The following is a 17,631-nucleotide window of genomic DNA, read 5'->3' as shown; positions in this document are numbered from 1 at the left end:
TATCAAAATAGTTAATTGTTGTTGATTGGCAGATACACAATTATATCTTGAAATATAACAGCAAATTAATAAAAGTATAATTGCTTTTGCAAAAAGGTATTGTTTATCAGAAGTAGCAACCTGCACCTCTTTTAATAGAAGCAAATGTTTGTTTAGGGAACATTGTGTAGAATGGTGGACTTACGTATCATTCACTACTTGACACAGTTTATACCCATTTGTTAATGACTATTTTGATGGGGTTTTCAAGCTGTACTTAGGAGGAAAGACACGAAGTCAGATAGCTGTAAAGTAGTGTTTGAAAATGAGCTTTGGAAGAGGGAGAGGGAAGGGAAGGGGATTTTTCAAGCACAGTTGAAGCATACTGAAGAGAGAAGGAATTGCTCTCCAGTGGATAGCAGGTGCTAACTGAAGATGTTAGTATGTTGTGAGCCTGGTATGTGCCTGATGTGTCTCCTGCCTGCCAAGAGAAGATGTCTAGTTGGTGGAGTAAGGTTGTTTATTTTTTTAACTAGAGATCCCAGAAGCAGTATGAAGACTGTTTTACCATACTATTCAAGAAGATGAGGAAAAGGCAGAAATGTGTTTGTGTCTGCTGGAATGTGCAAGTGAAGTATGTCAAGCTGGGAGTATTTTGTTTCTGTTCACAGATCATGCTATGAGGAGGGTTCATTGCAAACTGAGGTACAGTTGCTGCAGCCACTCAATCTGGAAGTAGCTGTTAAACGAAATTTAGCTGCTGCATGGTATAATGAAGTTCCTGATATTGAAATATCTGGCCGACTCAAGCCTATGAATGTAAGCTCTGATTTCTGAAAGCAGCTGTTAAAATATCCGTGGAAAATTAGTTAGTTCCTTAGTTAGAATATTGTTTTATTTTGAGACATATGGAGTGGATTTTGTTGTTTAATAGGGAAAAAGTTTATTATTAGTTTTCTGTATTTCATCTGTGATACTTGAGGCAGACTTTGTACTATGTGTTACTGTTGCTAGTTAGAAGTAGGTGTGCTGTTGTAGCCTTCTTTTACCTGTTAGTATCTTTCAAAAGGAAGATTGGAAGAAGGTGGGGTTTACTGTTTTGTTCATTAGCAGTGCAATCATCTGCTGAATTCATACCCATGACAAGCTGAGCTAGGGTACACCCTCACTTAACATAAAAAAATATGAAAAACTTGCCACTTGTAAGAGGAAAACCAATTTGCCAAATTTTGAAATACAGCTAGTAACCGTTATTGTAAAGTACCTTGTGACTAAGCGTGGGTAACAATTTTGGGGTACTAACAGTCAAACTATACCTGTACAACTTCTAACATTCTGTTTACAGATTGTAGCTTTGTAAAGAAAGTTTGTGAACACAACCAAAATAATGTGTGAATGACTTGTGATTTCTAGAAGTTACTGTAAGAGGTTGTGTGGATTTGAGAAAAATATTTTACTTCTTTATTTCTTCAGTCTCCTAGAAGAGACTCAGATAAGATTAATTTTATTTGTCTGTTTATTTATAAATTTATATTTTACTTATGAAAAGTATTGTGAATTGAATTGTTCTGAGCTTAGTAAAAATCTTTTTTTTAAGCTAATTCTCAGTCAGGAAGATATCACCACAATATTGAGGACACTAAATGAAAATATAGGTGAAAGCTCTGATGCATCAACATCTTTACCAGAACCAAAAGATTTGAGTAGCCATTGTAGTGATACACATAATACTTCACAGCAGTCTGCAGGTAATGTTTTATAAAATTCTCTGTGGTCTTGCAGTTTTAGGTATTGCTCTCAATTTATTATTTCTTTTGAAATTACCTTTAAAAAAGGATGTCATGGTCAATTTTTTAATTTTTTTTTTTAACAGCATGCTATATTATCTTGACATGCTATTTTTTACCTATACCCAACAATAATGAATAAGAGCAGCTGGGCCACTGCAGTGCGTTTTGTAGCATAATGTATTTTAACATAAAGATTATCTTGTTCTGCTGGTGATAATGCAGTGATTGCCTAAAAGTCCCTCAGCTAGGTTATGGAAGGTTGCTGTGTTACTCTTTTTGCTGTTGCATGCTGGTTCTGTTGCTGTTCAGCTTTAGATATGTTAGTCTTGTCATAATGTTGGCATCTCTAAAAACTGTTCTTATTCAGTAGGCATCATTGACCAAAAACTGTTGAGCACACAGGGAGAAAAAGCAAATAAGAAGAGAATCTTTTGTTGAACTCCTCTATTAAATGTTAAAAAATAGCAAGAATGTTGCAAGATGAACAAATTAGGATGAAAGTAAACTTGTTCTTTCTAACCTTCTTATATACAGTATCATATAACATTAAGGGAGGCTGTACATTTATGTCTTAAAGATGATAAAAAAATAATATAGAATGCATAAATGGAGTATTTTAATTTCTCAAATGTGTGATTTCATCAATAGTGGTCACAGAGACTGTTATAAGCACATCTTAAATGTGGATGGATTTACATGTGGAGGAAAATGGGAGTTCTCTTTATAGTAATTACTCAGGATGTTTGAGTTTTGGTTGTTTCCCCCCATCATTTTTAGACAAGTATTTTTCTGTGTTTTTCATATTTCTGAAAGGTGTAACTGTTGTGACATCAGCTGTGGTGGAATTGCATTCACCTATGAAAATAAAAACAACACTAAAACTGGACATCAGATTCGACTCTCTGACTTTAGTATTATATAGTCCAAATTCAAAACAGGTAAATGTAATTTTGGTTGCAAATAAAGAGAAAGAGCTTTGAGGCTGCCTAGACTCCTGAAAATTCTGAGGAATAGTTTTATTTATGAGCAGAGAAAGTGATTTCTAGCAATAGTAAAAATCATGATGGAAATTACAGCTATTTCAACTGAATCATATTGCTAATATTACAGGAGAGTAACTGGTGGTACTATGTAAATCGTGGCAGCTTCAGTGGTCTGACTCAAGGTTTGCTGAAGACTTATCTTAGTTTAAAATGCAGTTTGGGAAGAAAAAAATGCATATGGGTGCAACCTGTTATGTAATTATACACATATAAAAAAATAAAATTGTGGAGAGGTTTTTTGAATTTGTATTACATATTGGTTTACATTTACCAAACTTGTGAGCAAATTTCTGACTAAAAGTTTGGTAGTAATTTATTGTAAACTTATTGTCTGTTCTTTTAGATTTTGAACAGTTTTACAGTGTCTGGCCAAATGCTACATGATTGCAAGAGACAAAACTTAACCAGTTAGAATAAAGATGTATATTAGACCTCTGAATTATTTCCATTACCTGTAAGTAAATCTACAAATATGTATTAATTTGATTTAAACAGGTTACCAGTTTGGATCAGAGAGATGACCTTTTGAAGCTTGCAGAATTAAAGTTAGTTTTGATGTCAGCTGCCATCAAAATGTTATCAGATGGTTCAATGAATGCCTCAGTCAAGCTGGCAAACTGTACATTGGATGATAAAAGACAGTCAATCCAGAAGGCTACACCAAGGTACATATTTTTACGTAAATTATTGTTTATTGAAGTTTGACAAAACATTCTGAAAGTTTCCATTTTACTGTTGTCTTAAAACTGGAATTATTTTGGTGTAGGTGGTTCTTAAAGTAGATGTTACTGTAGACTTGTGTCTTACTTGCCTTTCATTGCACATGTTGTTGATTAGAGACCAATATAAATGCTAGAAGCAAACTTAAGTAGTTAATAAAACTAAACATGAAATGAATAAATGTTTGTGGAAACAAAATTCACTTTCATCTGTAATAAACCCACTAAGTAAGACTTACGATTTTTTAAAATTAAGAGTAACAAACTTGAGTAAAGTATACTACTTTTGATATATAAACAAAGAACTGTTATAGTTTGACTTGCTAAAATTATTAACACCTCTGTTTGCCAATTTACAGAGGGCAAGCTAGTTTTGAAGTTTTAGTTTAAAAATCTTTTGTGTTACTTTTTACTTTGTGCTACTTTTTTCCACTCTTGTTAATGTATGGCAGCTGGAGTGAGAATCTTAGGTGGATTTGGTAGTTGTGTTGGTTTTTTATTCTCGTTAAACGCTGCCTTCATGGTCTTTCAGAATGGTGGAAATGAAACATGGATTTGAAAAGAAAGTTATGATGGATATAAGCTACAAACAGGGGAGAGATGGCACTGCTCTTGACGTGATTGTTCAAGAGATATATCTGTGTGCAAGCATGGAGTTTCTCCTTACTGTTGCAGATATATTCCTAAAGGCTAATGCAGAAAGTGCTGCTGCACAGAGAAATCTCAAACAGTCATTACCTCTGAAGGAGCAAGGTATATACTAGAAAATTTTGTATTTACATGCCAATTTAATTATACTAGTTTAACAATACTCCTTTTATGCTATTTCCTGTGTTTGTATAAATAGAACAGTTTTGTTTAACCGTTTATGTTCACTTCTTTGCATCATGGAAATTGGTTCTTGTCTCTTGGTCTTTGTTTACAAATGAAGCTTTGTCTTATCAGACGTGTATGTCTAAAATTAAATTAGAAAGGACAATTACACCTGGAACTTTCTTGGTTTGTTTGGCTATCTTTGCAGTCTCAGAAAAGTATGCTTAAATATTAATTCACCCTGCCAGATATCGCTGTCTAGAAATGTTGTCATTTCACTTGTGTACTGGTGCATGTTTCTCCTTACATCAGGAAACAGGCTTTTAGCTTGAGTGTTCAATTTGGTCTTTCTAGTGGACTATAGCACCCTATATCTGATATTGGAAATTAGTCCATTAGAGCATCAGAGCAGGAAATGGGCTATTTGTGCTTCCAGGCCTCAGGTAGTTCATATCAGGTTTGCAAATAAAGTCCCTTTTTTTGTTTTCTTGCACCCTAAATATTTTAGTTGTGTCCACCTCAGCTAGGCCTCCTGTGTTTATTTATTATTAACATCTAAGCAAATTAGGAAGTCTTACATAAAAGTAAATTGGTACCTGCAAATACCTGCATTAAGAACTAGAAAATGCTGCTTTATTGTACTATGGAAAAATGTGTATTTTGCTGCTCCAGGGAGCAGAAAATATGTCTAGCATTTTCATAAGACCTATCATAGGTAGCTGATGTAGATATTTAGTGAAGCTAATGCATTTGCTAGTGTCAGAGGTAGTAACAGTGGTGATATTGTTACCCTTTTCATTTTTACGAATGAAAGTAATTAGAACTTTAATGGTTTCCTACCTCCAGTGGACAGTCTGCAGATAAGTCACTTGCAGGGATCTATAGGTCTTCTGATGCCAGTTTTGCTAGAACTTATCACTAAATCTCTAAAACTTCTCTATAAGGTATGACAGATATAAATAATGACAATGTAATCTTGCAACAATTAATTAATTTATATATTTTTTAAGCACCTGTGCAGCCTGTATCTATAATGGAAATGAACATAGTTGTTAAAAATCCAGAGATTGTCTTTGTGGCTGATTTAACAAGAAGTGATGCTCCTGCATTGGTGGTTACAATGCAGTGTGAGGTCTTCATAAAAACGTGCCCTGAAAAGTATAGCATGACAGCTGCTGTTAAAGAGATACAAATGAAAGCATGCCCATTTCTTCAAGAAAAAAGAAAAGGGAACATTACTACGGTGAGTTTGCAACATTCAGTTGATACTTAAAAGGTGCTGTGTAACTTACTGTACTAGAATGCAAGTTATTTCTGAAACTTTCGTCATTAGGATGATTATTAGAGATGTATGAGTAAAATTTTATGGCTAATTTATTCGGTTGATTTTATTCTGTTTTATGCCAAAAGCTTCATCTTGATCTGTGGCTTTGGGGTTTGCTGGGAATGACAAGAGTCCAGAGGAGTAAAATGTTCATAATCTCTTATATACCCTGTAAGCCAAATGAATAGAATTTTATGAGTGTACACTAGCTGAAATGAAATGTAAATGTGGAACACTTTCAGTCTGAAGCTTTGCATTAAATGACTATGTGACTGAATAATGAAGGGTTATAAACAGAATGAGAATATGTATTATGAAATAGGTTATGTATGGTATGCTGTTCAAAAGTTCCTTTGTGTTAAGGTCCATAGATAAATTATTTTAAAACTGCCTGTTCACATTTTGGCAACAGGATAAGACTTGTTAGTTACTGGCCAGGCGGGAATGCAGTGACTCTTGGAGCTTCTTACAGCTTTTCTGCCTCTAGCACAGCATGTTATCTCAGTTAACTCCATAATGATATTGCTGTATCAGAGAAAAAAAATTCAATTGGATAGTGTTTCCAACTGTTACATGTGTCTTCATACCAGAGGTGAATTTTAAGTAATTACTGTTTTCAGCTCTGTGTTAATGCCTGCTTACTTAACAGAGCTACATAGAAAAGACCAAAGCTGTACGTGCAAAGGACTGGGACTTCGTCTTCCCAGAAGCAGCTTGTGTCTGAGTAGACACAGGCTTTGATTGCATTAATCTGCTAACAATATAGTGACTGAGGAAGTGCACTTGCAAAGAAATTAGAAGGCTTCACATTAAGCTTTCCCTCTCACAGGAATATCTTCTGTCAGAATGTCTTGTCTCAGACTGTAGAGACAGAGAAAAAGACCTCTATCTGACAGGATGTTTGTACTGTAAAGAAGGGAAAAAACTTTAAAGGACCTTTAGTTTTGATGCTTAAAACAATACCTCATTTGAAGAATTCAGGGAGTTCTTGAGACAATAGTAGAGGTTAAGAAAGGTATTCTTTGCAGGTAGCATCATAACTGCCACTTTGAAAACATTTACATAAGGAAATCTCTGAACTCTGGTTTTCTGCAAACAATAGGGTTTCAGTTTGGAAAAACTGTCAGAGAAATAGATATTCAGATGATATTCCATGGCTGCCTTTAGTCAAGAAAGAAAATGTATGACATGAGATTATATGAAGACTACAAGATTTCTGAAGGCTGATATCGATGTGAAGACTTTGTATTGCCTAAACTTTGGGGACATTAGTGATGGATTTAATAATCCTCCTGATGAATAGGTTTTCCCAGATAACCAGGAGGCTAGACTCTGGATTTAGACTAGCACAGGTGATGAGGTTCTTGGTCTAAAGAGGAATATGTTATTCTTAATTCCTGGCTGTAATCCAGAAGAAAAAAAACCAAAACCAAAACAAAACACAACAACAACAACAAAACATAAAAACAAATAAACAAACCCAATTAAAATAATTTAAGCAGCAGAGGATAAAATAATAATCTGAACAAATAATTCTGTTAAACTCACCTGGGGAAAGTGTTTTAAAACTGTTTTGGGATGTTTCTGTTCCCTCAGCATCTCATTCAGACAGGGACAGAGATGTCAGAAAAGACTGCAAAATCAGAATGATCTAAAATTACTGTTTTTAAAAGACTTGTCTTCTTTGATAGTGACTGGGGTGTGAGGATGGTGAGACACTGGAACAGGTTTCCCAGCAAATTTGTGGCTGCCCCCACCCTGAAAATGTTCAAGGCCTGATTGGATGGGACTTTGAGCAACCTGGTCTAGTGGGACCAGGAAGTCATGGCAGAAGGGTTGGAACTAGATGATCTTCAAAGTTTCTTCCAATGCAACTCACTCAATGATTCTATAATCATAGTATACCTTAGATTGGTGAAACTTGGCAAGTGAGAGTGTGCAAGGACTGACTATAAAATAAAGCTGAAAAGGAGTAATTGTCATTGGAACGGTGATATTTTTATGAAGGAAAGCTGTAATTGTTGTTGCTATATTGTCCTTAACTGAAAAGTCTGATTCCTCTCAAAAGATACAGGCATGATGGGGCAGTGTATTTGAAGACATCTGCAGACTTTCCCTAAAGAATGAAATTACTGAAATGTGATGTATTTTACTGTAGCTGACAATTGAATCTTAAATGATTGAGAATGGCTGAAATTATGCTTCTGATACTATTTTTCTTTATGCTTGAACCATGTTATTAGTGTTCAGATTGCTCTTCACAAACCAAGTAGTGATAAGTTTTCCATTCAGTACTTTTGATGCATAGTCTTTAAAAGTGTGTGATTTTTAATATTTTTTTTTTCTCATGTTAACATATATTTTTACTCTTTTGCATAGGTTTTACAGCCTTGTGACTTCTTCTTTGAAATGAAACAGTTGGGTACTAATCCACAAATGGCTGATCTAACAATTAAATCTCTAACAATAAAAGTAGGTAGATTTTTATTGTGTTTAAAGTTTTCTACTGCTTAGAAGGCTTTGAAGTTGCTTGTGGCATATGAATCTTAAAAAAAATAAATTCAGGAATGACTGAAGTGAGAAATTCTTTCAGTTCTTCTTCAGGTCACCTACCTGTTTAGCATGTGAAAACAAAATTTGAATTCAACAATCATGTCGCAGTAGTTTGGTTTTAGAATCTGAGTTCTATAAAATGGCCTGATGTGCAGAGGCAAGTTTTCAAGTGTTCAGACAGAGCTGTGGGTGATGCAGTTTGGAAGGCTCCCATCTGGAAGACAGACAGGTTGGAAATCAGAATAGGCTGAACTGTAGACTGTGGAAAGAAATGAGTTTTCAAACGTAGTGGTCCTGTAAAGAGAAGACGTGTTTGTTAGCATAGCATATTAATTATAATTTTGTGTCTGTAGCTGTTTCCTGTACTAGTTTCTCATTTCCAATTATTCCAACATCTTATTTGTAGGTTTCACCAATAATCATAAACACAGTAATTACTATTACATCAGCCCTTTATCAAAATGCAGAAACAACAGAAGAAGAGATCAGTCAAATTCCTCCAGACCTGTGGAATAAGAAAGATATAAAAAATCTGAAAATGTGGTTTCTTGAAGAGTCAAATGAAAATGAAGATACAAATCCAACTGCTGAGCTGGTTCCCACAGGAGAGACATTGAAAATGAATATAGAATCTGTCTTTCTAACACTTGAAGCTGGGGTTGGACACCGAACCGTACCAATGCTTTTAGCCAAGTCCTCATTTCTTGGGGAAGTCAAAAACTGGAGCACTTTAATCAATCTACGTTCTCATCTTGAGCTAGAGGTGAGGAATCCCATATGAGAAAGGACAGTTTTCTTAAGATATTAAACCTGTTATGATATTTAGATGAGAAAAGAAAAATAATCTATGTATTTGATTACTAAATTCCTGCAGATCCATGTTGTGAGAGCAGGACGAGAATGAGATGTTAAGGTTGTTAAAATATTATTTTGGCTTAGACTGTAGGCACTGGAAGACTAAAGCCCTATAAATAAGGAGGAATCTATCTACCACAACCACTGAATTTTATGTCACTGATTTCCAAATATGAGCCAGTCAGATGTTTTATGTACAATCCTGGTACCACACAGTATTTAATAAAAATGACACGTTAATGTATTCTACTGTAATAGTCAATAAAGGTTGTCAAAAAGCTTTAGCCAGTTGCTACTCCAGAGTTTAATATTGATGCAGCAGGCCTTTCGGAACTTGTATAGAGTGTAAACATGAGATTGTGTAACTACAATTACTGTCATAAATATACTGCATCTAATGCGTTGGATTTTCACTTTAAGTGTCACACCTTTTACCACTTCCTTGGAAGTGTGTCTTTGCAGCAGAGACATATCTGCCTCATGAGTTTTTCTAGTGCATCTGCTTTGTCTTTTGGTGGGAGCTGGAAAGGCAATCAGATAATAATTTTTTTATATTAGCAAAGTAAATAATGTACCTGTAAATCAGAATTCTAAGTCTTTTAAAATCTGTAGAACTTCCATTGGTTTGACACTTGTATGTAATTTCCTAATTGACTTCTGTATTTCAAAGGTGCACTATTTTAATGAGATGTTTGGAGTGTGGGAACCTTTGCTTGAACCACTAGAAGTTGAGAAGACTGATTTATTCAAACCATGGGTTCTTGAAATCAAGGTATATTTTCCAAAGACTCAAATCTTCCTTTTCTGTAGTATAGGAAAAAAAAAAAATGGTCTGCACCTTTCATTGCTGAGACTAATCTAACAATTTTATTCTTTCTTGTTGGTTACTGAGAGTTTTTTCCCCCAATTAGTGAATGAAACCAACTTTTGCACAGCTGAAGATCCAGACTCACAGATCTTTTAAATAATACTGTCCTTCTGGTGGCAAGATGATTTAATTGCAGTTGCATTAGATAATAATAATGCCTTTATATCAAATTCTCTAAAGTTATATAATATGCTAATGATGCAGTCAGTGACTTTGTAAAGATCAACCGCCACTCAACAGGTTATCCATGGGACAACAATGTGCCCAAGAAGGCCAACAGTATCTTGGGGTGCATTAGGACTGTCTCCAGCAGATAGAATGAGGTTCTCCTCCCCCTCTACTCAGCCCTGGTGAGACCTCACTTGGAGTATTGCGTCCAGTTCTGGGCTCCTCAGTTCCAGAGGGACAGGGATCTACTGGAGAGAGTCCAGTGAAGGGCTATGAGGATGATTAAGGGCTGGAACACCTGCCTATGAGGAAAGGCTGAGAGACCTGGGGTTTTTCAGTCTAGAGAAGAGAAGACTGAGGAGGGATCTAATTAATGTCTATAAATACATGAGGGCTGGGCATCAAGAAGCCAGGGACCAGGTCTTTTCTCTTGTGCCCTGTGATAGGACGAGGGGCAATGGATTAAAACTCGAGCACAGAAAATTCCACCTCAACATGAAAAATAACTTCTTTACTGTGAGGGTTACAGAGCACTGGAACAGGCTGCCTGGAGAGATTGTGGGGTCTCCTTCTCTGGAGACTTTCAGGACCTGTCTAGATCTCTTTCTGAGTGATCTGCCCTAGTTGTGTGTGGTTTTTTGGTCCTGCTCTGGCAGGAGGCGTTGGGCTTGATGATCTTAGGAGGTCGCTTCCAACCCCTAACATTCTGTGGTTCTGTGATCTCATTCCATGGTAGTATAAGCAGCAAAAACATAATGGAAGAACTGGTATATCTTACTGACTAGTACAGATAGCACTGTGGGAGTAGTGCTCTCACCACTTGAGTTCCATCTTTTGCAAGGACGTACTCCATGTTCTGGTCTCAAAGTAGATGAGCATTGTTTTCTGATCTTTTCAAAACTTTTCAAGTATTCTTGGCTTGAGGTTCTCCAAAATGGAAAAACTGTCCTTTTCCTAGGACTATAATTATCAAAAAACTTTATTCAGTAATGGTGTTGGAAGAGTAAAGATCATGGACTGAGATATTGTGATTAAGATGAATGTTTTCACACAGCATTTACTGCGTATATTAGTAGTTACTAAGTATGTCTATTTTTGAATAATCATAATTGTAGGTACTGTTATTGGAATTTTGCTGACTTCTGAAATAGATCTTTTGCCTCTTGCCTTCTTCATTTGCTCCTACTTTTGTTTTTATTTGAGAATAAAAACATGAACACAAAAAGGAAAACCATAGCAGGTCTGTTAAGTGGGGAAGGGAGAGAGAAAGAGTATTGAGTGAAAATTTTTTGTACAGAGGGAGTGGTTAGGTAAGAATTCTTCAAAATTCTCCTTTCAGATGAAGAAGAAGGCTAAAAAAGCATTGGTTGAATCAGATGCAGAAGAAGAAAACTACAAAGTTCCAGAATATAAAACAGTAATACATGTTTCCTCAAAAGACCAGCTGAACATTACACTATCCAAGTGTGGCCTACAAATGTTGAGTAACTTGGGCACGGTAAGAAAGATTATTTAGCTATGTAGCATCAGAACTGTCTGATGAATTTTTGCACAGAACGTCTTTATGAAGTCTTACTCAGTATGTTTGTGTTTTTCTATACTCTGCTTTCCAGGCATTTGCTGAAGCAGCTAGTCAAACTTCAGACATCTTCAAAAAAGACCGAGCACCATTTGTAATAATAAATTCTTTAGGACTTCCCATCACTGTCTCACCTAGTGATTCCTTTAGTGTCCTTAATGTTGAATTTGGAGCGAAAACATTTCATTTAAGAGACGGAGAGAATTTAAATATGGAATTTGTCAGAACTAACAATGAGAGCGATCAGTTCACAGCAATGACAACCCTGAGCAGCAAGAGATTTTACATTCAGATCTGTAAGTTCCAAAAGTCATAGATCTTCTGTATTTCTAAATACTACATGGTGCATGATCCCTGCCATTTTGTGCAGTTCAGTGAGTACTAAGGGACTACACAACATGAAAGGAGTGTTTCTTCAGATTCTAGATGTGTGGCAGTATTTGAAATCCTTCTTTAGTCTTTGCAGGTAAAATTTATATGTATTATGCTTGTTAATTTTTGTAGCACACATTTTCTACTATGATTAATTATCCAGGTAACTAATATTTATTTTATAATTTTACTACAATAAAAAAAGCTAAAAGTAAAATTTGGCTATTTTTTATAGGGTGTGTTACCAATTAAAGATGACTTATTGTCAACTGACAGTTTTTCAAAACTGTTTCTTCAAACTGGTCTTGAACATGTGATTTATGAGTTGAATTGTTTTTGCAATGTATATCAGCTGTACCCTATTAATAAGCCATAACATCTTGTGAACATTTATCTTCAAGGACTAATTTTATTTGCAGTTGCAAAACCCGCTTAAATATTTGAGTGATGAACTCATTTACTCTTTTTCCTGTGGTGAAGAAGAATCTTTGCTGTTTATGTGGTAACACTGTGAGGTTGACGTGTTGAAAGTGGTGATTGTCCTTTCTTACCTACTTTAGTTTTTTCGATAGATTGAATGATACAGAAAAGTCTATTAAATGCACATTTTTGCCTTTCAAATGGTATCTTTACACTCCTTCTGAGTCTTCAATTTGTTGTCTTGTAAATTCTAGGTCCACATAATCATTCCTCTGTGGAAAAGATTCCATTGACAAAAGTGGGTCGATGCATTTACAAAGTGAGACACGAGGAATCAGGTGTTGAAAGGTCCATAGTCTGCCAAATTGATACTGTTGAAGGAAGCAAGATGATAACAATACGGTCTCCAATTCAGGTTATTGTATTTCCATACGTTAGAATTTCATAGTAATTTAAACTTTTTAGCAAATTAACATGATCCAGTAGTATTTAAATAGACATTGTAGGAAACATGTTTTTAAAACTTATCTGAACAATTGCTATAACTTTGCTATTTTGTATTATAAGGTAGTTTAAGAAGATACTTTCTAGAAAAAAAAGCTTTTCCTAAGGAACAAAGACAGTGGACGGGTTGGGGGTGGAGGTGGACCAGATTGTAGGTCAGGATAATTAGTAATGTTTTCTAATACTAGTTCCAATTTCAGTCTTGTTGAACTGTTTGCTTTGTGGGAAGTGATAAACCTCTTCAACGTACCTTGGTTCTGCAAGGTTATCCTTCTATGGGAGTATTTATTTTTTTTCATGCTGTACAGTTGATACATAAATTTCAAATTTAGTACCAAGTCAGCTGAACACTGAGCCCTTTGAGCCTGTATCTTTTTTGATTTAGTAGTATTTTTAATAGGCAATATATAGTTTACAAGTACAGGGGTGGTCCAGATACTAATATTCTGTAGTGATAGTGTCCCTGTTACATTTCATGAGCTTCTTTTGCCCATAATGTTTTATGAGTTGGTTAATGCCTGGATTTATTCTTCCCTTACTTGATTTTTTTTTTTTTTTTTTTTTTTCTGGACTTAATAATCCATTAAACTAACCCTGAAATAAAATAAACAATATTTGCACAGAATAAGAGGACTGTAGTGAATATTGATGGCTTAACCTTAAGGAATTATTTTACTTCCCTTATGTCTTCTGCTGTATAGATTTTGACACCCACAGTCATATCTATTGCATTTTTAGGAGCAAGTTCTATGGAAAATTATTGTATAATTCAGATGTATTTGTCTTTGGTTTTACAGGACTTTGTGTTTATCTTTGAAAATACTTTTACATCTTATGTATTAATTTCATTATTAAAATATAACATTAAACTGCACAACCAAATAATTCAAAGAGATTTGCTGGTATTAGAGCCAGTTCTTCTTAAACACCTGACCTTGAATGATAAATGAGTAAGATGAAAAATGAGAGTTCTCATTCTGTGCTCTGTGTGGCTCAAAATACTTTATCTTTCCATTTTTTCCTAATGTATGTTGCTGGATTTTTATTTCACATAGATAAGGAATCATTTTTCAATCCCATTAAACATTTTTGAGGAAGGAAGATGTTTAGGGACTGCTTCACCAGAAAATGAATTCAACATACCATTGTCCTCTTACAGGTACTGAATTGCATTCTTCTGTTCTAATGGAATATGTTTATACATTCTTGATTGTTGTAGCCATACAATGATGCTAAAAAAAAATAAATTGTTTCCCTTTGCTACCTAATCTCGTAATGATTACTGTACTGTCACTGTTGGCTAGGATCTTCTCAGAGCATCTAGTCGGAGTTAAATAGAATAGAATTTAATTATTGAATTGGAAGTCCTTGGAAATCCAGTGTACTGAACAACTAAATCCAGCTAAGTCATGTTAAGAATCTGAGGCTAGGTGCTTCTAGAACACAGTGATTGTTATCCACACAGTACAGACTTTTTCTTAGGGTACTGATGTCTAGTGATGTATTACAGGTTTTTGCTTTCTAAAATAACATAGTATAACATCATAGTAAAAAGGCTTATTTTGATTTTTATGATTCTGAATTAAAAAATGCAAAGTAATACATTTAAGCTCTATCACAGATTTAGAAGACTTGTCAACTTTAGAAGACTTTGGCTTTCAGCATAGCTGTGCTACTAGCGCCTCCAAACTAATACCCACTTAAAACTGCAGTGAGTTTGTATGTACAGGTTACCTAAACTGCCACCAACTTTTAAGCAGATACATTTTTTAGGATTACAGAGACTTTTTTCTTCTAAACACTCTCCCCGTTTTTTCAAGATGACAGCAGTGTATCTTTAATTTAAAAAGTTACACTTTTCTGTAGATCATTTAAGTTCATTAATATTTCTAACTAAATATATTTTCTTTAATAAGGTTTAGTGACATTCTGATTCATTGCACAGATCTCTGGGTGAGTTCTACTGAACAGTCAGGAAATGTTTACTATCAAAAATGCTCAAAGTGCTGCTTATTCAATTAAAGCAGTTGCCTTACAAAAGCTATGTGTGTATATAATCAATAATCTTGGTATATTTTGTGACTGGAAAGAAGGCCACTTTCTACAGGTCTGTGATTGGAATGAATTATTTATCCAGACTTTTTGCTGGGAAAACAGCAGAACTTGTAAGGAAGTTCAGTAGCCTTTTCACAAGAATTTTCAACAGTCCCTTCTTTGCACAGGGTGGTGTGTGGAGATAGGGAACAAAAAAACCCAATTGGTAAAATTCCATGAACTTTGGGAATCCAGACCACCTTTTGCTTCCTCCCTTAAGCAAGGTATAGGCAGGCAATGGAGTACTGTTAGAAGATTTCCAAAGCATCAATGTTAGTGTTGCATAATACTTTTTCATAATTGAAAAATTAAATCTTGTATTGTTTAAAAAATGTTTTCATTCACAGATCCAAGCTGAGTTTGCAGCCATTAGCCAGTGAAAATGGACTAGGTGGAGAATTTGATATGTGTGAAGGAATTTCATTTGATGAAATTATGAAAAATGTTGACAGTTTATTACAAAGGAAATGCCAGTCTGTGAGGTCAACTAGCCACTTGCTTATTATCAATATTGTTCCTGTAAAAGACATGTTGACATCTTCATTATGTGCAGAAGATCAATGGGATTTTCCATATGTTGTTCATTTATGGCCTCCTGTTCTTCTCCGCAATCTTCTTCCTTACCTAATAACTTATTCCGTAGAGGTAAGTCTTTAATGTTTAAATTTTCCACTTATGATATGAAGGCTGACCAGCTGGTTGGAATATTTTAATAAATTAATATTAAAAGAATGGGCTTCTGTTAGAGTGTTTGTGAAGCAAGTTCACAGATCTTGTAAGGGCAGACATGTATCTACAGAAGTCAAACAGCCTCAGAATGTGAAAAGTTGTGGTATTATTAATTAGTAATAACTCACACGTTAAATACATACACAAAGTAAAACTTAGTGTGCAAACTTGCAAGTCACTTTCTATTGTTCAAGTGCAGCTTGAGCCTAGTTAAGCAGTCTAGTTTTTCTTGTGAATTATATGACTGCCTCAAGTGACAAAAGTGAGTCAGCCTACAATAGCATTTTGAGTGCTCTCACTGTCTTTCAGCAGTAGCATGCTTTTAATGAATTGTCACAGGCCTGCTTTTTTTGCCAGATTTTGGCTAGAATTGCAGACTGGCAGACTTTATATTCTTTTCAGAAAAAATGAAATTATTAGGTGCACTTTGTTATTAGACATTTGTTCAAGAGCCAGATGACAGTCAGTCTCAAGTAGAGCACCTAGAACATGCACAGTGTGGACATGGGTTCCTCAACAGTAAGCATTTCATTCTATTGATCTGCTATAGTTGTGTGCCACTGCTTACTGGTGTGGACTAAGGGTAATAGAAATATATATGTGAGACACTAGAGCTTTTGTGGTTTTTTTTCCCCAAACAATATTTAGTATTTGGATTCAAATAGTAGAATTTAAACAGGAAGCTTTATCTGAAATGGGTAATTACTGGAGCTAGAGATTGTGGTCTCTAGCAAAATGTGTGGAACTTAACAGGCTCTTTTCTGTTTGTCTCTTACAAGTTTAAATTTAGTGGAAGAAGTACTGAATTGAGGAAAACTGTCATTTAAGTGTGTGTGTGCATTTGGATTTGGTGACTCTTTTCTTGTGTGTGTTAAATATTGATTACCATGCATAGTTGAGGGTTTTTTCTGTAAAATGTTGTATTGGGGTAGACATTTAAGAATTATTTAGGTAGCATAATAAGCATTATAAAATTTTGCCAAAGTAACTTTTGCCTTAATTTTCAAACAGAAAATAAGTTGATACAAATTTTGAGTGTGACTCATAAATGTGCACTGGGTTGTTGTGTTGGTTTTCTTTTAAAGGGAAATGGGAACAAATACGACACTCTACAAGAAGGATGTTCTGCCCAGATTCATAATGCAGTCTTGGATCAAACGAAACTAGATTTACAGTTGCTTAACTATCTTGATCAAAACTGGAAGAGTGAGTACCACATAAAAAGCAATCTACCGGATATCAGCTTCACCACATTTTACTGTATCACGGAGCTAGATAAGGCTGAACTGGATATTGCTGTCCATGTGACCTACACAACTGGGCAGATCGTTGTAGCAATTCACAGTCCGTACTGGATGGTAAATAAAACTGGTCGAATGTTGCAGTACAAAGCTGATGGTATTCACCGCAAGCATCCTCCGGATTACAAAAAGCCGCTGCTTTTTTCTTTCCAGCCCAAAAACTTCCGCCAAAATAACAAGGTATTATGTTTTGTGAAACCTGAGAGCTCTATAATCCCTGGTGTTGTATGAAAGTGTTTTTACACGTTGAAAGTTATCTACAGCAAGCTATATTCTGTAAAGGGCATGAAGGCCTATAGTATCTCTGACTAAAGATGGAATATTTTAAACATTATATTGTAAGATATGGTTGAGATTAGAATTTACATTATCAAAGGTATTGCTTAAACTGCATCAATAAAGATCCTTATGTGTAAGAAATGTGAAGCTGTAGTACTTGAAAAATGAATTGTTCTTTAAAAAGGTGTGTGTGCACTGGTGGTTGTTAGATTGGGTCTGAGATGGTAGTAAGCTAGGATTA

General features: G+C 35.1%; 1 protein-coding gene across 1 annotated transcript in view; it reads left to right on the top strand.

Annotated features, from left to right (window-relative positions):
- VPS13A (vacuolar protein sorting 13 homolog A (S. cerevisiae)) overlaps positions 1 to 17,631 on the top strand; it is a 141,316-nt gene that overhangs the window by 84,898 nt on the left and 38,787 nt on the right. Inside the window, 15 exon segments of the mRNA XM_009994968.1 lie at positions 651 to 798; positions 1,577 to 1,727; positions 2,583 to 2,707; positions 3,308 to 3,477; positions 4,064 to 4,284; positions 5,355 to 5,587; positions 8,048 to 8,140; positions 8,628 to 8,984; positions 9,747 to 9,848; positions 11,452 to 11,610; positions 11,726 to 11,987; positions 12,738 to 12,898; positions 14,043 to 14,146; positions 15,429 to 15,726; positions 16,896 to 17,291. Of these exon segments, the coding sequence (XP_009993270.1) occupies positions 651 to 798; positions 1,577 to 1,727; positions 2,583 to 2,707; positions 3,308 to 3,477; positions 4,064 to 4,284; positions 5,355 to 5,587; positions 8,048 to 8,140; positions 8,628 to 8,984; positions 9,747 to 9,848; positions 11,452 to 11,610; positions 11,726 to 11,987; positions 12,738 to 12,898; positions 14,043 to 14,146; positions 15,429 to 15,726; positions 16,896 to 17,291 (2,980 nt within the window).

The sequence above is a fragment of the Chaetura pelagica genome, unplaced genomic scaffold (genome assembly GCF_000747805.2).
Source record: "Chaetura pelagica isolate M959 unplaced genomic scaffold, ChaPel_1.0 scaffold330, whole genome shotgun sequence".
Classification (NCBI taxonomy): Eukaryota; Metazoa; Chordata; class Aves; order Apodiformes; family Apodidae; genus Chaetura; species Chaetura pelagica.
Note: the sequence above shows the minus strand (reverse complement) of the source record. Positions and strands in the feature narration are given on the sequence as shown.